Consider the following 19,173-nt stretch of genomic DNA (forward strand, 5'->3'; position numbering starts at 1 on the left):
ACCTAGTACTCCAGGATACAGTGGCCTTAAATCCTTTGCTGTTTTCTGGGTTAGATTTGGCCCACTGAAGTGCAAACATACGTATTTTGTTTCGTGTCACTACATAACCATTTTGACGATGCTCAAGAACCATGTCTGCTACATGCTTTTCGACTTCTGGCCAATAAGGGATGCCTCTTCTTAATGCACACTTAATCCTTGGCATGCTCTTTAATGCATCTTCATTTGCTTTCCAGTCTCAGACCATCTTTTCTGTTACTCCATATTGTCTTGCTGCAGCACAGTTATTGTGTTCCTTGGCAAAGTTTACAACTTTCAGTTTGAAACTGGCTTCAGATTTCCTTCTTCTTGCTGGAGCCATGATGGGTTCTTTTCTACCAGCCATTTGTTGTACACCCACTAATCTTTTAGGCCGGGGTTATACAGTACTGTAGCTTCAGCTACACACAGAATGTTCTATTATGGTACCTTTTAACTCACTGTATGTGTCCTGATACAGCAGCTTTGGCTACACAGAACGTTCCTGTGCTGCAACTGTATGTACCACGGTGAGCCAATCACAACAAGCAAAGGTTCAAAGGTTATAATAGACCGCCTCTCTGACTCTGGCCAATCTGAGCAGGCTTTTTACTAGAACACAGTATAGCTTTGGGTACAGAACATGTATAATTTGCATGCATAAAAAGCCTGCTTGGATTGGCTGAGTTAGAGAGGCAGTCCGAGCAGCCTTGCAGTGATTGGTGTGGGATTGAGTTGGAAAATTCGTTTAGCAGCATATCCAGACGATTTTCAGGATTGAGTTGGAAAATTTGTTTAGCGGCATATCGAGACGTTTTTTGGGATATACTCGGCGTATAAGACGACCCCCGATTTTCGGCTGACTTTTTTTTGTTTCAAAAGTCGTCTTATACGCCAGAAAATACGGTATATCTTTTTTTTTTTTTTTTTTCTTTTTAGGGTCCTGTAGTTTTCCACATATATGTCTTTTAACTCCTTAGTTAACGTTTATTCCTAGGCATCTTAATATTTTGGTGTGATGGTAAATGAAATTGCTTTTTTAGTCTCTCTTTCTGAAAGTTCATTATTCGTGTATAGAAATGCCATAGATTTCTTGGCGTTAATTTTGTAACCTGCTACATTACCGCATTCATAAAGTCTATTAGTTTTTTGATGGAGTTTTTAGGGATTTTTATGTACAGTACTAGAGGCCCAGAGCATGAAATTTGTGCACAGGGCGGGGGTGTGGTGGTGTCCCTCAGCCCAGCCTACACCCTCTCCAGTCTAGGACCCCTCAAGGAATGTCCAACTGCCCTTTCACAATCGAGGACTGCTGGCTCCCAACTGCTCGCCTGCCTGCATTCCAGATTGCCCCTAACTGGTTCTGCCTGCCAGCCTGATCACCTTGTAACCACTCCCATGCCAGCCTGATTGATTTCTAACTGCTCCCCTGCCAGCCTGTTTGCCCCAACTTCCCTCCTTTGCCGGCCTGGTCATCCCTTAATTGCCCTCCCCTGCAGGCCTGATCACCCACAACTGCCCTCCCTTGCAGGCCTGGTCCCTTATAACTGACTTCCCCTGCTGGCCATCTTGTAGTTGTCATCTTGTGTCCACATAGGGGCAGGATCTTTGACCACATGGGGGCAGCTGTCTTGATCTTGTGTGTTGGAATGATGGTCAATCTGCATATTACTCTTTTATTAGCTAGGATAGAGGCCTGTCTTGCCCTGAAGGGTGTCCCAGATCAGGGTGGGGGTTCCCTTGGGGTGTGGGGCGAGGGGCCTGTGGTAGTTTTCATGCCAGCCACGCCCTCCAGTGACCCAAGCGGAGGCCCTGGTATCTGGAATTTATTTACTTTCTACAATTAAAACTTTGTAGTCTGGAGTGAAGCCAAGCCTTCTGCTTGCTCCGTGATTGCCGCCATTTTTGTTAGAATTTGTTTACCTTCTATAATTGAAACTTTATATTCTTGAGTGGAGGCTTAGGCCAGCAAGGATAAGTGGAAAGCTTGACTTCTTTAATTACCTGGGAAACCCAAGCCTCCCTCTTGCTCTGTGTGGCTGTAGCCATCTTGGTTGGAGTTAATATGCATACTTGCTCTGATTGGCTGGTGGGTGTGGATTGTGGGTGTAGCAGATGTGTGGTCAATTTGCATATTACCCTTTTATTAGATAAGATGATGTCATCTGCAAATAAGGACAGCTTTACTTCCTCTTTTCCAGTTTGGATGCTTTTTTATTTCTTCTTCTTGTCTAATTGCAATGGCTAATTCTTACAATACTATGTCAAACAGGGGTGGTGAGAGTGGGCATCCCTGTCTTGTTCCTGTTCTTAGGGGAAATGGTTTTACTTTTTGCCCCTTGAGTATGATGTTAGCTGTGGTTTATCATATATGGCTTTCATTATGTTGATATATCCTTCTATTTCCATTTTGCTGAGTTTTTTTTTTTTTTTTTTTTTTTTATCAAGAAAGGGTGTTGGATTTTATGAAATGCTTTTTCTGCATTAATTGATATGACTATGTGATTTTTATCTCAATTTATTTCTGTGATATGTCACATTTACTGATTTGCGAATATTGTACCATTCTTGCATCCCTGGGATAAATCCTACCCAATCATGGTGTATGATCTTTCTGATGTACTGCTGGATTCAGTTTGCTAGAATTTTGTTGAGGATTTTGGCATCCATGTTCATGAGGGATATTGGCCTGTAATTCTCTTTCATTGTGTTGTCTTTATCTGGTTTTGGTATTCAGGAGATGCAAGCTTCATAGAAGGAGTTTGGAAGTGTCCCATCCTGTTGAATTTTTTGGAATAGACTGAGGAGGATAGGTAAAACTTCCCTGTGAAGCAGTCTGGCCCCAGGCTTTTGTTTGCTGGAAACTTTTTGATGATGGCTTAAATTTCTTCCATAGTTATTGGCCTATTGAGATGTTTAGGGTCTTTCTAGTTGAGTTTTGGAAGGTTGTATTTTTCTAGGAATATGTCCATTTCCTCCAGGTTGTCCAATTTGTTGGAATAGAGTATTTTTTAACAACTCTTTGTATTTTCTGTGGGGTCTGTTGTTATTTCTTTTCTTTCATTTCTGATTTTGTTTATGTGGGTCCTCTCTCTTTACTTTTTGGTCAGCCTGGCTAGAGATTCATCAATCTTGTTTATCCTTTCAAAGAACCAGCTATTGGTTTTGTTAATCTTTTTTTTTTTTTTTTTTTTTTTTTTTTTTTTCCAGCAAACCCTTTAGCATTTCTTGCTGGTTTGGTGGTAATAAATTCCCTTAGTCTTTTTTTTTTTTTTTTGTCTTTTGTCTGTGAAGCTCCTGATTTCATCCTCAATTTTGATTGATAGCCTTGCTGGGTACAATATTCTTGGATTAAAACACTTCCTATGGCCAAAACCGGTGTGGCTCAGTGGATAAAGCATCTGCCTGTGGACTGAAGGTCCCAGGTTTGATTCCGGTCAAGGGCATATCCCCAGTAGGGGGTGTGCAAGAGGCAGCTGATCTTTGTTTCTCTCTCATCGATGTTGCTAACTCTCTCTCCCTCTCCCTTCCTCTCTGTAAAAAAACCAATAAAGTATATTTTTTTAAAAACAGAAAACAAAAAAACACTTCCTATGCATGACTGTATATTTCATTCCCTTCCCTTCTGGCCTGATGTGTTTCTGTTGAGAAATTTTTCACAAGTCTGATTGTGATTCCTTTTTAGGCATCTTTCTGTCTCTGGCCCCTCTTAAGATTCCTACTTTGTTGTTGGTGTTTGCAAATTTAATTATAGTGTGCCTTGGCATCAGTCTTTTCGGGTTCATTTTTTTAAAAAAATTATTTTATTGATTTTTACAGAGAGGAAGAGAGAGGGATAGAGAGTTAGAAACATCGATGAGAGAGAATCATCGCACAGCTGCCTCTTATACACTCCCTACTGGGGATGTGCCCGCAACCAAGGTACATGCCCTTGACTAGAATCGAACCTGGGACCTTTCAGTCCACAGGCCGACGCTCTATCCACTGAGCCAAACCAGTTTTGGCTTTTCGGGTTCATTTTGCTTGGGACTCTCAGCTTCTTGGATTTGTGTAGGTTTTTTCTTTCGTGTATCAGGATAGTTTTCAGTCATTATTCCTTCAAACAGGTTTTCTATTCCTTGCTCAGTTTCCTTTCTTTCTGGCAGCTCTATTATGCAGATGTTGGTTTGTTTCCTTTTATCCCAAATTTTTCTCCTCCTGCTTTTTAAATTTTTTTATTAGATGCTGCTCTATTTGGGTATTTTTCCTACCTTTTCTTCTAGCTGTCTGATGTGGTCCTCTGCTTCTGCTAGTCCACTCTTGATGCTTTCTATGAATTCTTTACAGCAGCAATGTCATTTTTCATTTCTTTTTGGTTCTTCTTTATTTCCTCTTGGTTCTTACACATATTTCCAAATGTGTCTTCCATTCTTTTCATCTACTTTATGATCATTTTTCTCTTAATTCTTTCTCTGACAGGTTGCTTTCCTCCATTTTGTTTACTTCCTTTTCTGGTGATGCCTGCTTTTCTTTCATATCTGGGTTGTTTCTTTGTCTCCTCATGATCTCTCTTCTCCGGTTGTCTGGTTATATAGTTCTCTGTTTCCTTTTTGTGAGGGAGTGTAGCACTCTGAATCTGCGTGCTTGCAGCATTTGGGTACTGGTGTTCTCGGGTTCGCAGCTGTTTGGTGGGTGCTTTAGTTGTAGATTTCCTGGGCTTTTCAAGCATCCCGTACCATCCACTTTCCCCTTCAAGATGGCATGGTCTCCGCTTCCGAATGGGTCACTCTGGCAGGGAACCCAGCAGCAGTGGGGGCTGCCTGTTAGGGGAGCCCCATCCAGCAGTCCTCACAGTCTCCTGGAGTACAGTTGTCTGTCAACTCACCAACAAACACTCCCCATGCTACCACACACTCTCCCTTTGTTTTCTCACTCACACACTATCTTGCAGTCTGCCTTCCCGTTGGCAGCCATCTTCCTAGCCCACCTTACTTTTTAAAAAACAAAATAATGAATTCTTTTTTAAGTAAACTGCTCAATTTTAGAATCTATATTTTCCTTTTACATTTACTTGTGTAATAAGACTGTAGCCGGGACCGGTTTGGCTCACTGGATAGAGCGTCGGCTTGGGGACTGAGGAGTCCCGGGTTCGATTCCGGTCAAGGGCATGTACCTTGGTTGCGGGCATATTCCCAGTAGGGGGTGTGCAAGAGGCAGCTGATCAATGACTCTCTCTCATCGATGTTTCTAACTCTCTATCTCTCTCCCTTCTTCTCTGTACAAAATCAATAAAATATATATTTAAAAAAAAAAAAAAAAAAAAGACTGTAACTACTTAATATTGGTCTGTGTTTAAAGCAGGAACAATAACCAAAGAATTTTGAAACGAGGTAAAAGATCTACTAATAAAAGCCTATGTGGTCATCACGCCCTCATGCTGTAATTCCCTCACACCGTAACAGTCCATCACCAGAGATTGTGTGTGCAGTGGGCACGTGCAGGTGGGTGGGCCTGCATGCACGGCAAGGTGTGCAGAGGTGGGGCCCCCGGCCCTGTCCTACCTTTTTGGGACAAACCCACACAAATCCAAGAAGCTCAGATAAGGAGCCCTGGGTGGGTAGGTGGACCTACCTCTTTGAAAGATCAATTGTGAGGCTCCCTCACTGTGAGAGGGCACTGGCCATGCTGGGCATCCCCCCTTTCCTACGCCTTTGGCTTGGGAGCCACATGTGGATATTTGGCCCTTTAAGTGAACCACTTCTTCAAAATCGACTCACCCAGGCTGAAAACTGACTTCTGCACGTGGGCCGTGAAGTTTCAATTGCACTGTACGTGCACGCCCGCAGGTGGTATTTTGTGGAAGAGCCACACTCTAGGGGCCAAAGAGCTGCATGTGTCTCCCAAGCTGCAGTTTGTCAACCACTGCCCTAGTGCATGAATTTTGTTCACTGGGCCTCTAGTATTATATAACATGCATAAAATGCTTTTTTTAATTTTTAATATTTTATCATAATTTCCTGGTAATGCTTCTTTTCTCAAACTGGGCAAATTTAAAAGTTAACAGTATTAGAGTAGATAAAGAACCTTGGGTGGTATTCTTTGCTGGTCTATAATATGTACGATCAAAGACATTAAAGGGATCTTTTGATGTCTCTAGTTATTTTATTTTCCTATTTCTGTCTCCCACATTTTTATTACTCAACTTTTTATAATTGGTTAGTTATTTTAACAGATGTTTGCTCTTCTGCATTCTTTTCAGGCTAACACATGTACTATTCTTATTATCTACTAGAGGTGTGGTGAATGAAATTTGTGCACTCAGGGCGTCCCTCAGCCAGGCCTGTGCCCTCTTGCCGTCTGGGAACCCTCAGAGGATGTCTGACTGATGGCTGGGGAGCGGGCCTAAACTGGCTGTCAGCCATTCTTAGCACTGCCATGGAGGCAGAAGAAGCTTCTACCACTGCCACTGCGCTTGCCAGCCATGAGCCCTGCTTCTGGCTGAGCAGTGCTCTTCCTATGGAATATCACTGACCACCAGGGGGCAGCTCTTCTGTTGAGCATCTCTCCCCTGGTGGTCAGTGTGCAACATAGCAACCAGTTTATTTACATATTAGCTTTTTATTATATAGGATGATTTTTTTTTTTTAAATAGTGAAAAGCACAAAGCCAAAATCATTAAAAGTAGACTGAATATGGCTGAAACCGGTTTGGCTCAGTGGATAGAGCGTCCGTCTGCGGACTGAAAGGTCCCAGGTTTGATTCCAGTCAAGGGCATGTACATTGGCTGTGGCCACATCCCCAGTGGGGGGTGTTCAGGAGGCAGTTGATCGATGTCTGTCTCTCATTGATGTTTCTGGCTCTCTATCCCTCTCCCTTCCTCTCTGTAAAAAAATCAATAAAATATATTTTAAAAAAGAAAGAAAAAAAGTAGACTGAATATGTAACTCAATAGAGTAAGCCACATTATCTTTTGGTAATTTATGTACTCCTTTAGGAATGCAGCCTGCGAAAGAGATATTTAGTGTAAATACCAAAGGGCGAAATATAGATTTACAGGGCAGGCTGGATATCTAAAGCAGTGCTTTCCAAACTTGAATGTATATATTAATCACCTGGATTGCTGGAAGATTCCAATTTAGCAAGCTTGGGCTTGGGCTTAAAATGCTGCAGTGCTGACAAGCTGTTAGGTTGTTTTGTACTGAGGTCCACAAACCACACTTTGAGTAACAAAGCCCTAATACAAAGTTTCTCAATATGGCTTGATTAAGTGAAGAATTCCAGGATATCAGTTAAACATATAGATTTCAAGCATCACTTCATACTTAGTGACTAAATTAGATCTCCAGGGTAGGGACATGGAAATCCCAATTTTTACCAGGTACCCAGTTGAGTCTAAGATACTCTTTCTTTTTTCTTAAATGTATTTTATTGATTTTTCACAGAGAGGAAGAGAGAGGGATAGTTAGAAACATCAACGAGAGAGAAACATTGATCAGCTGTCTACTGCACACACACACACACACACACACACACACACACCACTGGGGATGTGCCCACAACCAAGGATCCTTCAGTCCACAGGCCAACACTCTATCCACTGAGCCAAACCGGTTTTGGCTAAGATACTCTTAAGTTCACAGTTAGTCCTAGTCAGTTTGACTCAGTGGATAGATGGTTGGACTAAATGGTCCTGGGTTTGATTCTGGTCGGGGCATCTACCTCAGTTGCAGGCTTCTCCTTGGACTGGGCCCTGTTTAGGGAGTGTGCAGGAGGCAATCAGTGTGTTCCTCTCACATTGATATTTCTCTCTGTCTTTCCCTCTCTTTTCCATTCTCTCTGAAAATCAATAGAAAAATATCCTCAGGTGAGTATTAAAAAAAAACACCCCAAACAAAATCATTGTTATCAGAAATATGAGAGCATTTGACTTGCACAGACTAGTAGGAGATATGCAACTTTACTGTAACTTCCCTAGTTTCCTCCCTGTTACATGCTAACTCTTGTATCATTAAAAATCCAACCAAAGGAACAGGTCCTGATCCTAATCACCTGTCAGATATTCTGATTTTCCTAAAGGACAAATGTGATAACAGTTTATGGAATAAAAAGAAGAGGCATTGTTCAAGAAAGCACTGTTTGTTTAATGGCAAATAATTTGATTCTAATTTTGTTTTATTTTTAAAAACAGTGTAATTAAATATATCAGGAGAGTTTTAAACTAAAGATGAGTAGTCAGTGATATTAGTGACTCAAGAATTCTTTTTATTAGTTATAATTTAAAAAAAATTTTTTATTAAGATATTATATGTGTACATACCTTACTAATCCCCACCTCTCCTACTCCCAAACATGCCCTCCCTCCCCATAGTTTTTCCTCCCCATATAAGCATATTAGTTATGCTTATATGCATACATACAAGTCCTTCGGTTAATCTCTTATCTCCCCCATATCTCCCCACCCTCCCCACTGTAATTTGACAGTCTGCTTGTTGCTTTACTGTCTCTATATCTATCTTTTTGTTCATCAGTTTATAATGTTCCTTATTATTCATAAATGAGTGAGATCATGTGGTTTTTCTCTTTCATTGACTGGCTTATTTCACTCAGCAACATGTTCTCCATTTCCATCCAGGTTGCTGCAAATGATAAGAATTCCTTCTTTTTTATGGCAGCATAGTATTCCATTGTGTAGATGTACCTTGGTTTTTTGATCCAATCATCTGCTGACACACACCTAGGCCATTTCCAAATCTGATTGTAAATTGTGATGCTATGAACATACGGGTTCATATTTCCTTTCTCATTTGTTTCTGGTTTCCTTAGGATATATTCCTAGGAGTGGGATTACTGGGGCAAATGGGAGTTCCATTTTCAGTTTTTTGAGGAAACTTCATACTGTTTTCTACAGTGGTTGCACCAGTCTGCATTCCCACCAGCAGTGCACAAGGGTTCCTTTTTCTCTGCATCCTAATCAGCACTTGTCATTTGCTGATTTGTTGACAGGTGTGAGATGGTACCGCATTGTCGTTTTTATTTGTCTCTCGGATAATTAGTGACTGTGAGCATGTTTTCATGGGCCTTTTGGCCTTCCTTATGTCTTCTTTTGATAAGATTCTATTTAGGTCCATTGCCCATTTTTTAATTGGATCATTTATCTTCCTTTTATTAAGTTGTATAAGCTGTTTTAGACGTTGGAGATTAAACCTTTATCAGTTATAACATTTGCAAATATGTTCTCCCATGCAATGGGCTTTCTTGTTGTTTTGTTGATGGTTTCTTTTGCTGTAAAAAAGCTTTTTATTTTGATGTAGTCCCATTTGTTTATTTTCCATTGCCCTAGGGGCAGTATCAGTGAAGAAGTTCTTTTGGCATACGTCTGAGATTTTGCTGCCTGTGGATGCCTCTAGTATTTTTATGGTTTCCGGTCTTATGTTTAAGTCCTGTATCCATTTTGAGTTTATTTTTGTGTATGGCATAAGTTGGTGATCTAGTTTCATTCATTTGCATGTATCTGTCCAATTTTTCCAACACCATTTATTGAAGAAACTGTCTTGACTCCATTGTATGTTTGTGCCTCCTTTGTCAAATATTAATTGAGCATAGTGATTTGGGTTGATATCTGGATCATCTATTCTATTCCATTGATCTATATGTCTGTTCTTGTGCCAGTACCAGGCTGTTTTGAGAACATTGGCTTTGTAATACAGCTTAAAATCTGGTATTGAGATACCTCTTACTTTATTTTTCTTTCTCAGGATTGCTGTGGCTATTCGGGGCCTTTTTTTGTTCCAGATGAATTTTTGGAGAGTTCTTTCTAGTTCTGTGAAATATGCCGTTGGTATTTTAATGGGGAGTGCATTGAACCTATAAATTGCTTTCGGAAGTATGGACATTTTGATGATATTGATTCTGCCAATCCATGAACATGGCATATTCTTCCATCTGTTTACATCTTCCTCTATCTCTTTCTTCAGTGTCGTGTAGTTTTCCGCATATAGGTCTGTTACCTCCTTAGTTAAATTTATTCATAGGTATCTTAATTTTTTTGGTGTGATGGTAAATGGGATTGCTCTTTTACTCTCCGTTTTTGTAAGTTCACCATTGGTGTATAGAAATGCCATAGATTTCTTGGCGTTAATTTTGTATCCTGCTACATTGCCAAATTCATTTATTAAATATGTTTTTTGATGGAGTCTTTTGGGTTTTTTAGGTACAACATCATGTCACCTGCAAATAAGGACAGTTTTACTTCTTCTTTTCCAATTTGGATGCCTTTTATTTCTTCTTCCTGTCTAATTGCAATGGCTAGTACTTCCAGTACTATGCCAAACAGGAGTGGTGAGAGTGGGCATCCCTCTCTTGTTCCTGTTCTTAGAGGGAATGGTTTTCGTTTTTGCCCATTGAGTATGATGTTTGCTGTGTGTATATCATATATAGCTTTTATTATGTTGAGGTATGATCCTTCTATTCCCACCTAGTTGAGAGTTTTTATCAGGAAAGGTTACTGGATTTTATCAAATGCTTTTTCTGCGTCAATTGATACTACTATATGATTTTTATCTCTCAATTTGTTTATATGATGTATCATGTTTACTAATTTACGGATATTGTACCATCCTTGCATTCCTGGAATAAATCCTACTTGGTCATGGTGTATGATCTTTCTGATGTGCTGCTGGAGCCGATTTGCTAGAATTTTGTTGAGGATTTTGGCATCTGTGTTAATGAGGGATATTGGCCTGTAATTCTCTTTCATTGAGTTGTCTTTATCTGGTTTTGGTATTAGGGTGATGCTGGCTTCATAGAAGGAGTTTGGAAGTGTACCTTCCTCTTGGACTTTCTGGAATAGTCGAAGGAGGATAGGTTTTAGTTCTTCCTTGAATGTTTGGTAAAACTCTCCTGTGAAGCCATCTGGCCCTGGGCTTTTGTTTGCTGGAAGCTTTTTGATGACTGTTTCAATTTGTTCCCAAGTTACTTTTCTATTGAGATTTTTAGATTCTTCCTGATTGAGTTTTGGAAGGTTGTATTTTTCTAGGAATATGTCCATTTCCTCCAGGTTGTTCAGTTTGTTGGAATGGAGCTGTTCATAGTATTTTGTAACAATATTTTGTATTTTGTTTGGGTCTGTTGTTATTTCACCTCTTTCGTTTCTGATTTTGTTTATTTGGGTCCTCTCTCTTTGTTTCTTGGTTAGCCTGGCTAGAGGTTCATCAATCTTGTTTATCCTTTCAAAGAATCAGCGCTTGGTTTTGTTGATCTTTTGTATTGTTTCTTTGGTTCCTATTCATTTATCTTCCCTTTGATTTTTGTTATTTCCTTCCTTCTGCTTACACTGGCTTTTCTTGTTATTTTTCTAACTCTTTGAGTTCTAGAGTTAGATAATTTGTTACCATTTTTTTGGGGTTTTTTTGTTGTTTTTTGCAATCGGCTTGTAGAGATATGAACCTCCTTCTCAAAACTGCTTTTGCTGTGTCCCATAGATTTTGGATTGTCGTGTTTTCATTGTCATTTGTTGCCAGGATGTTGTTTTTTTTTTTTTTTAAATCAGTCTTTATTGTTCATATTATTACAAAAGTTCCTCATTTCTTCCCCCCTCCACCAGGTTCCCACCCCACCCTCCGCCCTCTCTCCAGCCCCCATTGTCCTCATCCATAGGTGCACAGTTTATGTTCATTGTCTTCCCGAATCCACCACTCCCCTTTACTCGAGAACTGTCAGTCCACTCCCCTCCCATATCGCCGGCTATACTACAATCAACAGCTAATATTGTTCATTAGGTTTTTCAATCTCCTTTTTGTTGTTGTTGTTGTTGTTGTTGTTTTTGATTAATAAACTTTTACACTTCTAAGAATAAATTTTAGAATCTAATAACTTTAAACCTTGTTTTTTTCCGCCCTGGGAATTGAAAAGCATACTTGTTTACATGTAAACTTTGCCTTAGGCTATCCAAAGGTGTAGCCATTTAAATGTAAATGAACACATTTTTAAAAGATAGCTGCTGGTTGGAATTGGATTACCTGTTCTGGGTGGGAAGGGCTTGTCCTCCCCTTTCTCCATTATAATTAAGATGTTAGCTTTAAAACCTCCTTTTGGCAAGAGACCTTAAACTTTCAGAACTTTAAATTTTTCAGATAGTAAATCAGTTACTTAGCATTTTCTCAAATCAATAATACCTCCACATGCCCAAGGATACACTTCATACAAAAGACATTTCCAAATAGATCAACCAACCTCATCCAGGCCCCACACAAGGTACTCACAGATCAACACCCCAGCACTATACTAACTCAACACATCCAGATCTAAACCTTCATCACTTGATTCAGCAGACCCTCAAGTTCCCCCAAAAGTTCCAGCCATGTCTGAGAGGCAGCCCTGGGGCGTGGGCAGGCGAAGAGTGAGCTGTTCCGGGCCTGGCTGCTCTGGGCCTGGCCTCTGTTGCTCTGTTCCGTTCCACAACCAGCTGCTCCGGGTCTGGCCACTGCCGCTCCTGGCCTGGCTGCTGCTGCTCCGGGCCTGGCTGCTCTGGGCTTGGTTGCTGCTGCTCTGGGCCTGGCTGCTCCCGACCCGGCTGTTATGGGCCCGGCTGCTCCGGTCCCGGCCGCTCCCGGCCTGGCAGCTGCTGCTCCGAGCCTGGGCCAGGATGTTTTTAATTTATTCCTTGATTTCTCTGGTAACCCAATCCTTGTTTAATAGCATGCTGTTTAGTCTCCATGTGCTTGATTTCTTTGGACTATTTTTATTGTAGTTGACTTCCAGTTTTATGCCACTATGATCTGAGAAGATGCTTGATATGATTTGTATCTTCTGGAATTTGAAGAGACTTTTCCTATGTGCCATGTGGTCTATCTTTGAAAATGACCCATGTGCACTTGAGAAGAATGTATGTTATGTGGCTTTGGGGTGAAATGTTCTGATGGTGTCGATTAATTCCATCTGGTCTAGTGAATCATTTAGGATTGATGTTTCTTTGCTGATTTTTTGTTTAGATCATATGTCCAAAGGTGACAGTGGGGTATTAAAATCTCCTGCTATAATTGTATTGCTATTAATCTGTCCCTTAATGTCCTCCAGAAGTTTTTTTTTTAATGTATTTGGGTGCTCCTGTATTGGCTGTATATATGTTTACCAGGGTTATTTCTTCTTGTTGGATTGCTTCCTTTAATACTAAGAAGTGGCCTTCATTATTTCTTGTTATGTCCTTCACTTTGAGATCTAATTTGTCAGATACAGGTATTGCTACCACAGCTTTTTTTTCATTTCCATTTGCCTGGAAAACCGTTTTCCATCCCTTCACCCTCAGTCTGTGTGCATCTTTTTTTCTGAGGTGGGTTTCTTGTAGACAACAGATGTATGGGTCTTGTTTTCTTATACAATCTGTTGTCCTATGTCTTTTGATTGGGGCATTTAATCCATTTACATTTAAAGTTATTATTCATAGGTACTTATTTGACGCCATTTTTATTCTATACCCCCATGTTCCTTCTTTGCTTTCTATTTCTTTTTTACTTTTACAGTAGACCCTTTAGCATTTCTTGCATTGCTGGTTTGGTGGTGTTAAATTCTCTTAGTCTTTTTTTGTTTGTGAAGCTCCTGATTTCACCTTCAATTTTGATTGATAACCTTGCTGGGTACAGTATTCTTGGGTTCAGACCCTTCCTTTGCATGACTTTCTATATTTCATCCCATTCCCTTCTGTCCTGATGAGTTTCTGTTGAGAAATCATTTGCATGACTCAAGAATTCTTGTGCTAAAAAGTTATTGTATTAGAGATCCAGTCCACGAAATTCATGCACTCAAGAGGGGGAAGGGTGTTCCCTAAGCCCAGCTTGTACCCTCTCATAGTCCTGGTTGTCCAATTGCCAATTCAGTCCCACTCCCCGCGACATCCTTAGCACTGTCTCCACTGCTGTGAGCGTGGCTTCTGGCTGAGTGGCGCTCCTCCTGCATTGAGCATCTGCTTCCTGATGGTCACTGTGTGTCATAGCTACCGGTTGTTCAACCATTTGGTTGATTTGCATGTTAGCTTTTTATTATATAGGATTGTCAAGTTACTAGATTCTTCTCTTTGGTCTTAATACTGATTCCATTATATCTCGTGTTTCTTGATTTGATTTCTTAGGTGGAGAAATATGCTAAAGTCGAAAAGTCTATCAAATCTGATGACTCACAACCAACAGTCTGGCCAGCCCATGTAAGTAACCGTTATAGTCTTCATTTCTAATGTTCCTAATCTGGGATCTGAATTTTTTAAACAAAATGTGGCTTCCAGTTTAAAATGCAATTTTAATGCATAACTGCATGTTTCCTTTTGCTGTGGTTGCATATTGATAGTTCTGATTTGTTTTGCTTCAAATTCGTAAATAGTAAATTATTTTAAGTATTTTTCTTAAGGATCTATTCTATGTACATTTCGCTATTTGTAATAATATCAGGAGAAATGGGCATAATTTATTAAATAAAGTGAATCTGGAAGTGAAATGTCTTCCTATTCCCAGATCTGTTAGTAAGTCATTTATGTCTGATTTTTGTTAATTATCATTGTGTCAACTAGAGAAGGTGTTTGGAGTCTAGGAAAGAAGGTTTAAAGCGTTTATCTGAGCCAAAGCTGAAGGCCAGATCTAGATGTAAAATCTCAAAAGATTGAGAAAATACCCTAAGGAATAAGTTTTATAGCTTACTTTATATATTTTAATTAAAGGGGAAGACAAGAAGGAAGGTTACATAAAAGGCATTGGTGGTAAATTATGGAGGCTGGAGAAAGTAAAGCAGGGAAATCTCTTGAATTGGATAAAAAGTAAACTATTGGTAAAAATTTTTTTTCATTGGTGGCTGCAGGATAGTTAACATTGAACATAACATGGTTTACAGAGTTATGCAGGTCAAAGATAGGAATGATGTGGTTGTCTTACCCCGGCATCGGGTGTTTATCTCTGGAAATTTGAGGAAGAGATCATTCTGGCATGTTATCCTAGATGCGCAAAAACAATGGATAAGATTTGCTTAAGGCCGTGATTGGCAAACTGAGGCTCTTTGGCCCCTGAGTGTGGCTCTTCCACAAAATACCACGGCCTGGGCAAGAGTCTGTTTTGAAGAAGTGGCATTAAAAGAAGTTTAAGTTTATAAAAGTTGGCTCTCAAAAGAAATTTCAATCATTGTACTGTTGATATTTGGTTCTGTTGACTAATGAGTTTGCCAGCCACTGGCTTAAGGTAAAGATTAATCTATCATAAATAGGTACTAGGACCTGACTTTCATTATAATGTAACCAGAAGTTTTTATGATCAGAACATTCCATGTGGTTACCTTCACTTATTGAATTTGCCAGTCCTGCCAGGTAGTCCCCCCCTTTTTAAAAAAATTTATTTATTGATTTGTTGTTAGTGAGAGAGGAAGGGGTAGGGAGAGAGAAATATCGATGAGAAAGTTTCCCTTTATTTCTATTTTTCTAGTGGTTTTTAGAAATCATGAACATATGTTGAATTTCATTGTGTGCTTTTCCTAATTATCCTCTGATATCTTGAGACTTTTCTTTGAAAAAACACCAAAATTCTTTATTTTTGAGAGTATTATAAATGTCTTCTTTTTTTCTCCCCATTGCCCACCTCCACCCAGTTTCCATCCAACCCCAAGCCTTCATCACCTTATTGTGTGTCCATAGGTGAAGCATATATGCATATAAATTCTTTAGTCTGTCTCTTCCTGGTTCTACTACCCACTTCCCTCTGAGATTCATCAATCTGTTCCATGTTTCCATTCATCTGGTTCTATTCTATTCATAGTTTATTTTGTTCATTTATTTTGATTTTTAGATTCAATTGTTGATAGATATGCATTTATTGCTATTTCACTAATCATATTTTTATCTCTCCTTCTTCTCCTTCTCCTCTTCTTCCTTCTTCTCCTTCTCCCTTCACTCCCTTATTCTCCCCCCTTTAATATTTCATATAATACTGATTTAATGATGATGAACTCCTTTAGCTTTTCCTTATCTGAGAAGTTCTTTATCTGACTTTCAATTCTAAATGATAGTTTTGCTGAGTGGAGTAATCTTGGTCCTTGCTTTTCATCACTTTGGTTTTGTTTTTGTTTTTGTTTTTGTTTTTTGCTTTTCATCACTTTGAATATTTTTTTGCCACACCCTTCTGGCCTGCAAAATTTCTGTTGAAAAACTAGTTGACAGTTTTACAGGTGCTCCCTTGTAGGTAACTAACTGCTTTTCTCTTGCTGCTTTTAAGATTCTCTCTTCGTCTTTCAACTTTTGCATTTTAACTGTGATGTGCCTTGATGTAGGCTTCTTTGGGTTTATCTGTTTGGGACTCTGCTTCCTGGACTTGTATATCTATTTCTTATCACCAGGTAGGGAAATTTTCTGTCATTTTTTCAAATAGATTTTCTTGATCCCTCTCTTCTCCTTCTGGTGCCCCCATGATGTGAGGGTTGGTATTCTTGAAGTTGTTTCAGAGCCTCCCTACACTATGTTCATGTATTTGGATTTTTCTTTTTGCTGTTCTGGGTGTGGGTTTTTTTGCTTCCTTATATTCCAAATTATTGATTTGACTCAGCATCCTCTCCTCTACTGTTGAATCCCTATAAATTATTCTTTATTTCATTTAATGTATGCTGCATTTCTTGCTGGTCCTTTTTTATGTTGTTGATCTCACTAAGTTCCTTGAATTTCTCATTAAGTTCCTTGAGCATCATTGTAACCTTTGTTTTGAAGTCTGTATCTGTTACTGTGTTTCCCTGAAAATGAGACATCCTCCGAAAATAAGACCTAGCGCATGGAAAAATAAGACATCCTCTGAAAATAAGATCTAGCGCATCTTTGGGAGCAAAAATTAATATAAGACACTGTCTTATTTTCGGGGGAAAAGGGTAATTTTCTTGCTTCCATTTCCTTTAGTTCTTTTTCTGGAGATTTCTTTTATTTGTGACATATTTCTTTGTCTTTGCATTTTGGCTGCTTTCCTATGTTTGTTTCTATGTATTAGGTAGATCTGCTATGTCTCCTAGACTTGGTAAGTGTCCTGTAGGGCCCATTGGCTCGGCCTCACCAGTTGCCTGAGCTGGGCACCTAAGCAGCACCCCTGTGTGAGCTATATGCACTGTCATAAGATAGGTGAGCTTTGATTTGTATTGGCATCATTGGGAGGGATTGACCCCCATGCCAATTGGTTGTGCTAATGAGCCAGGACTATAGTTGAAGAGCTGCTGAGCAGGACCCAAAGAGCTTCCCAGATAAGGAAAAGCTAAAGGAGTTCATTATCATCAATCCTATGGAATTGGACTTGGTTCAGTGGGGCTTTGGTGTTCACTGTGTCCACCCTTTCATTGTGAACTCATGAAAGTGGTAATCTTGTATGGTTGAAGTTGACCACCAGTTGCCCTGCCTCTGGGGCTTCCCAAGAGGTACAAAGTCAGCCTCTGCCTGTGCCCTACCTGGAGCCACCCAGTGTAAGCTACAAAGTGGTCTTTAGATGGCTGCTATTTATGTTGAGTTTGGAGGTGCCCAGGAGAGGCCAAGCTGTGAACCAGGGTAGGCTGTAGCTAATTCAGGGCCTGGGGCCACTTACTGAGAAGTGCCTTGAATGCTGATGTTAGCTGCTACTTGTTTGAGAGATTTTAGGAAAATCCAAAGTATGAGGCAGGAGAGGCCAGTTGTATGGGAAAAGCCACTGGAAATAGCTTGGATGAGCTTACAAGTAGGGAGGGTGTCTCAGGGAAATCACCAGGGTGGGTGAGAAGTGTGAGCCATGTTGAAGGAGATTCAGATATGGCCCAGCCTGGCAGCTCTGTGGTAGGGAGAGCTCAGCACAGAAACACTGTCCTCTGGTAGCACTTCTATCTGGGAGAAAAAGCTGCCCCTCCAGGTTTTTCCTGATTCCAGGTAAATTGGTTCCTCCCCAGATGTTCCAGCACTGGAACTCAGAGGGAGTAAGTCCAAGTAAATTTGGAAGTGACCCTTTAAGAGGAACTGCCTAGGACTCCCCACACCTTCATGTCACTCAGCCACAACCCCTGCTCATTTTTACAGCCAGAAGTTATGGGGACTTTTCTTTCCAGCTCTGGAACCCTAGGTGGGGGGCCTGATGTGAGCCAGTGATCCTGTGTTCCTCAGGAAAACCTCCATGGCCAACATATCCCTCCTGATGTTAAACTGCCACACATGGGTGTGGGACCAGCCAGGTCCACAATTTCTCCCCTCCTACCAGTTTTGATGTGCTTCTTCATTAATTCCCAGCTGTAGGACTTCCATTCAGCTAGATTTCAGGTCGTTCTGAATGATGATTTTTGTATGTTTTAGTTGTAAAATTTGATGTGGTTGTAGGAGGTGAGGGGTATCGAGTTTACCTTTGCCACAGTCTTTACTGGATGTCTCCGTAGCCCCCTTTTGTTCATAATGGGATGCTCTATCTTTTTCAGGATGTCAAAGATGATTATGTATTTGAATGTGAAGCTGGTAATCAGAAAACAAAGCTGACCATTTTTCAGTCACTTGGCGATCCACTTTACTACGGTAAAATACAGCCATGTAAAGAAGATGAAGAGATTGACAGCCATATGTCTCCATCCAAGTGAGTTCTGTTAAATACATGTAACTGACAAAAACATCAGAATTTATTTAGCAACTACTGGTAAACTATTAATGAATAAAATTTCCCCCTTGGGGATTTATTTGTTACTTAAATACACTTATTAGATTTGGCTTCCTAAATTTATGAACTACATATATTTAGTACAAGGTACCAGTATTTAATTTTGTTTTTATTAGTTTTCCATTTTAATCAAGTTGATGATGTTTTGAAAATAAGAAATTACAAAGAGGAGAAAAAAGCAGGGACCAGATCTCTGTTAAATTGTTTATAAAGTCTTTATGTACACAAAATACTATTTGAAACTGCAGCAGAAAGATGGATTTTAAAGAATAACTTCACCAATACCTAAGTAAAAGTTGATGGGAGGAAACAGTAGCAGTCATCAATCCTCCACTAATTTTTTTTTTTTTTTTACATTAGCAGTTTCTATTGTTGTATGCTAAGTATAATAGAAGGATCTGATATTTTTATTACCTTTATTTTTATTAATCTTCCACTTAAAGATACATATTGTTCATTTTAAATCATTTTATGAACTTTTTTTTAAACACGGGGAGTAACATATATTCTTATTTTT

At 39.7% G+C, this 19,173-nt stretch overlaps 1 protein-coding gene across 30 annotated transcripts in view; it reads left to right on the top strand.

Moving 5' to 3' along the window:
* SUPT20H (SPT20 homolog, SAGA complex component) overlaps positions 1-19,173 on the top strand; it is a 62,819-nt gene that overhangs the window by 27,397 nt on the left and 16,249 nt on the right. For all 30 annotated transcript variants that reach the window (XR_014794661.1, XR_014794662.1, XR_014794663.1 and 27 more), the window contains 2 exons: positions 14,120-14,191; positions 18,424-18,575. Coding sequence is in view for 17 of the 30 variants with exons in the window: in XM_084879539.1 (XP_084735665.1) it covers positions 14,120-14,191; positions 18,424-18,575 (224 nt within the window). In the remaining 13 variants the exon portion in view is untranslated. The remainder of the gene's footprint in view (positions 1-14,119; positions 14,192-18,423; positions 18,576-19,173) is intronic.

This window comes from Pipistrellus hanaki, assembly GCF_964339955.1.
Source record: "Pipistrellus hanaki genome assembly, chromosome: 3".
Classification (NCBI taxonomy): domain Eukaryota; kingdom Metazoa; phylum Chordata; class Mammalia; order Chiroptera; family Vespertilionidae; genus Pipistrellus; species Pipistrellus hanaki.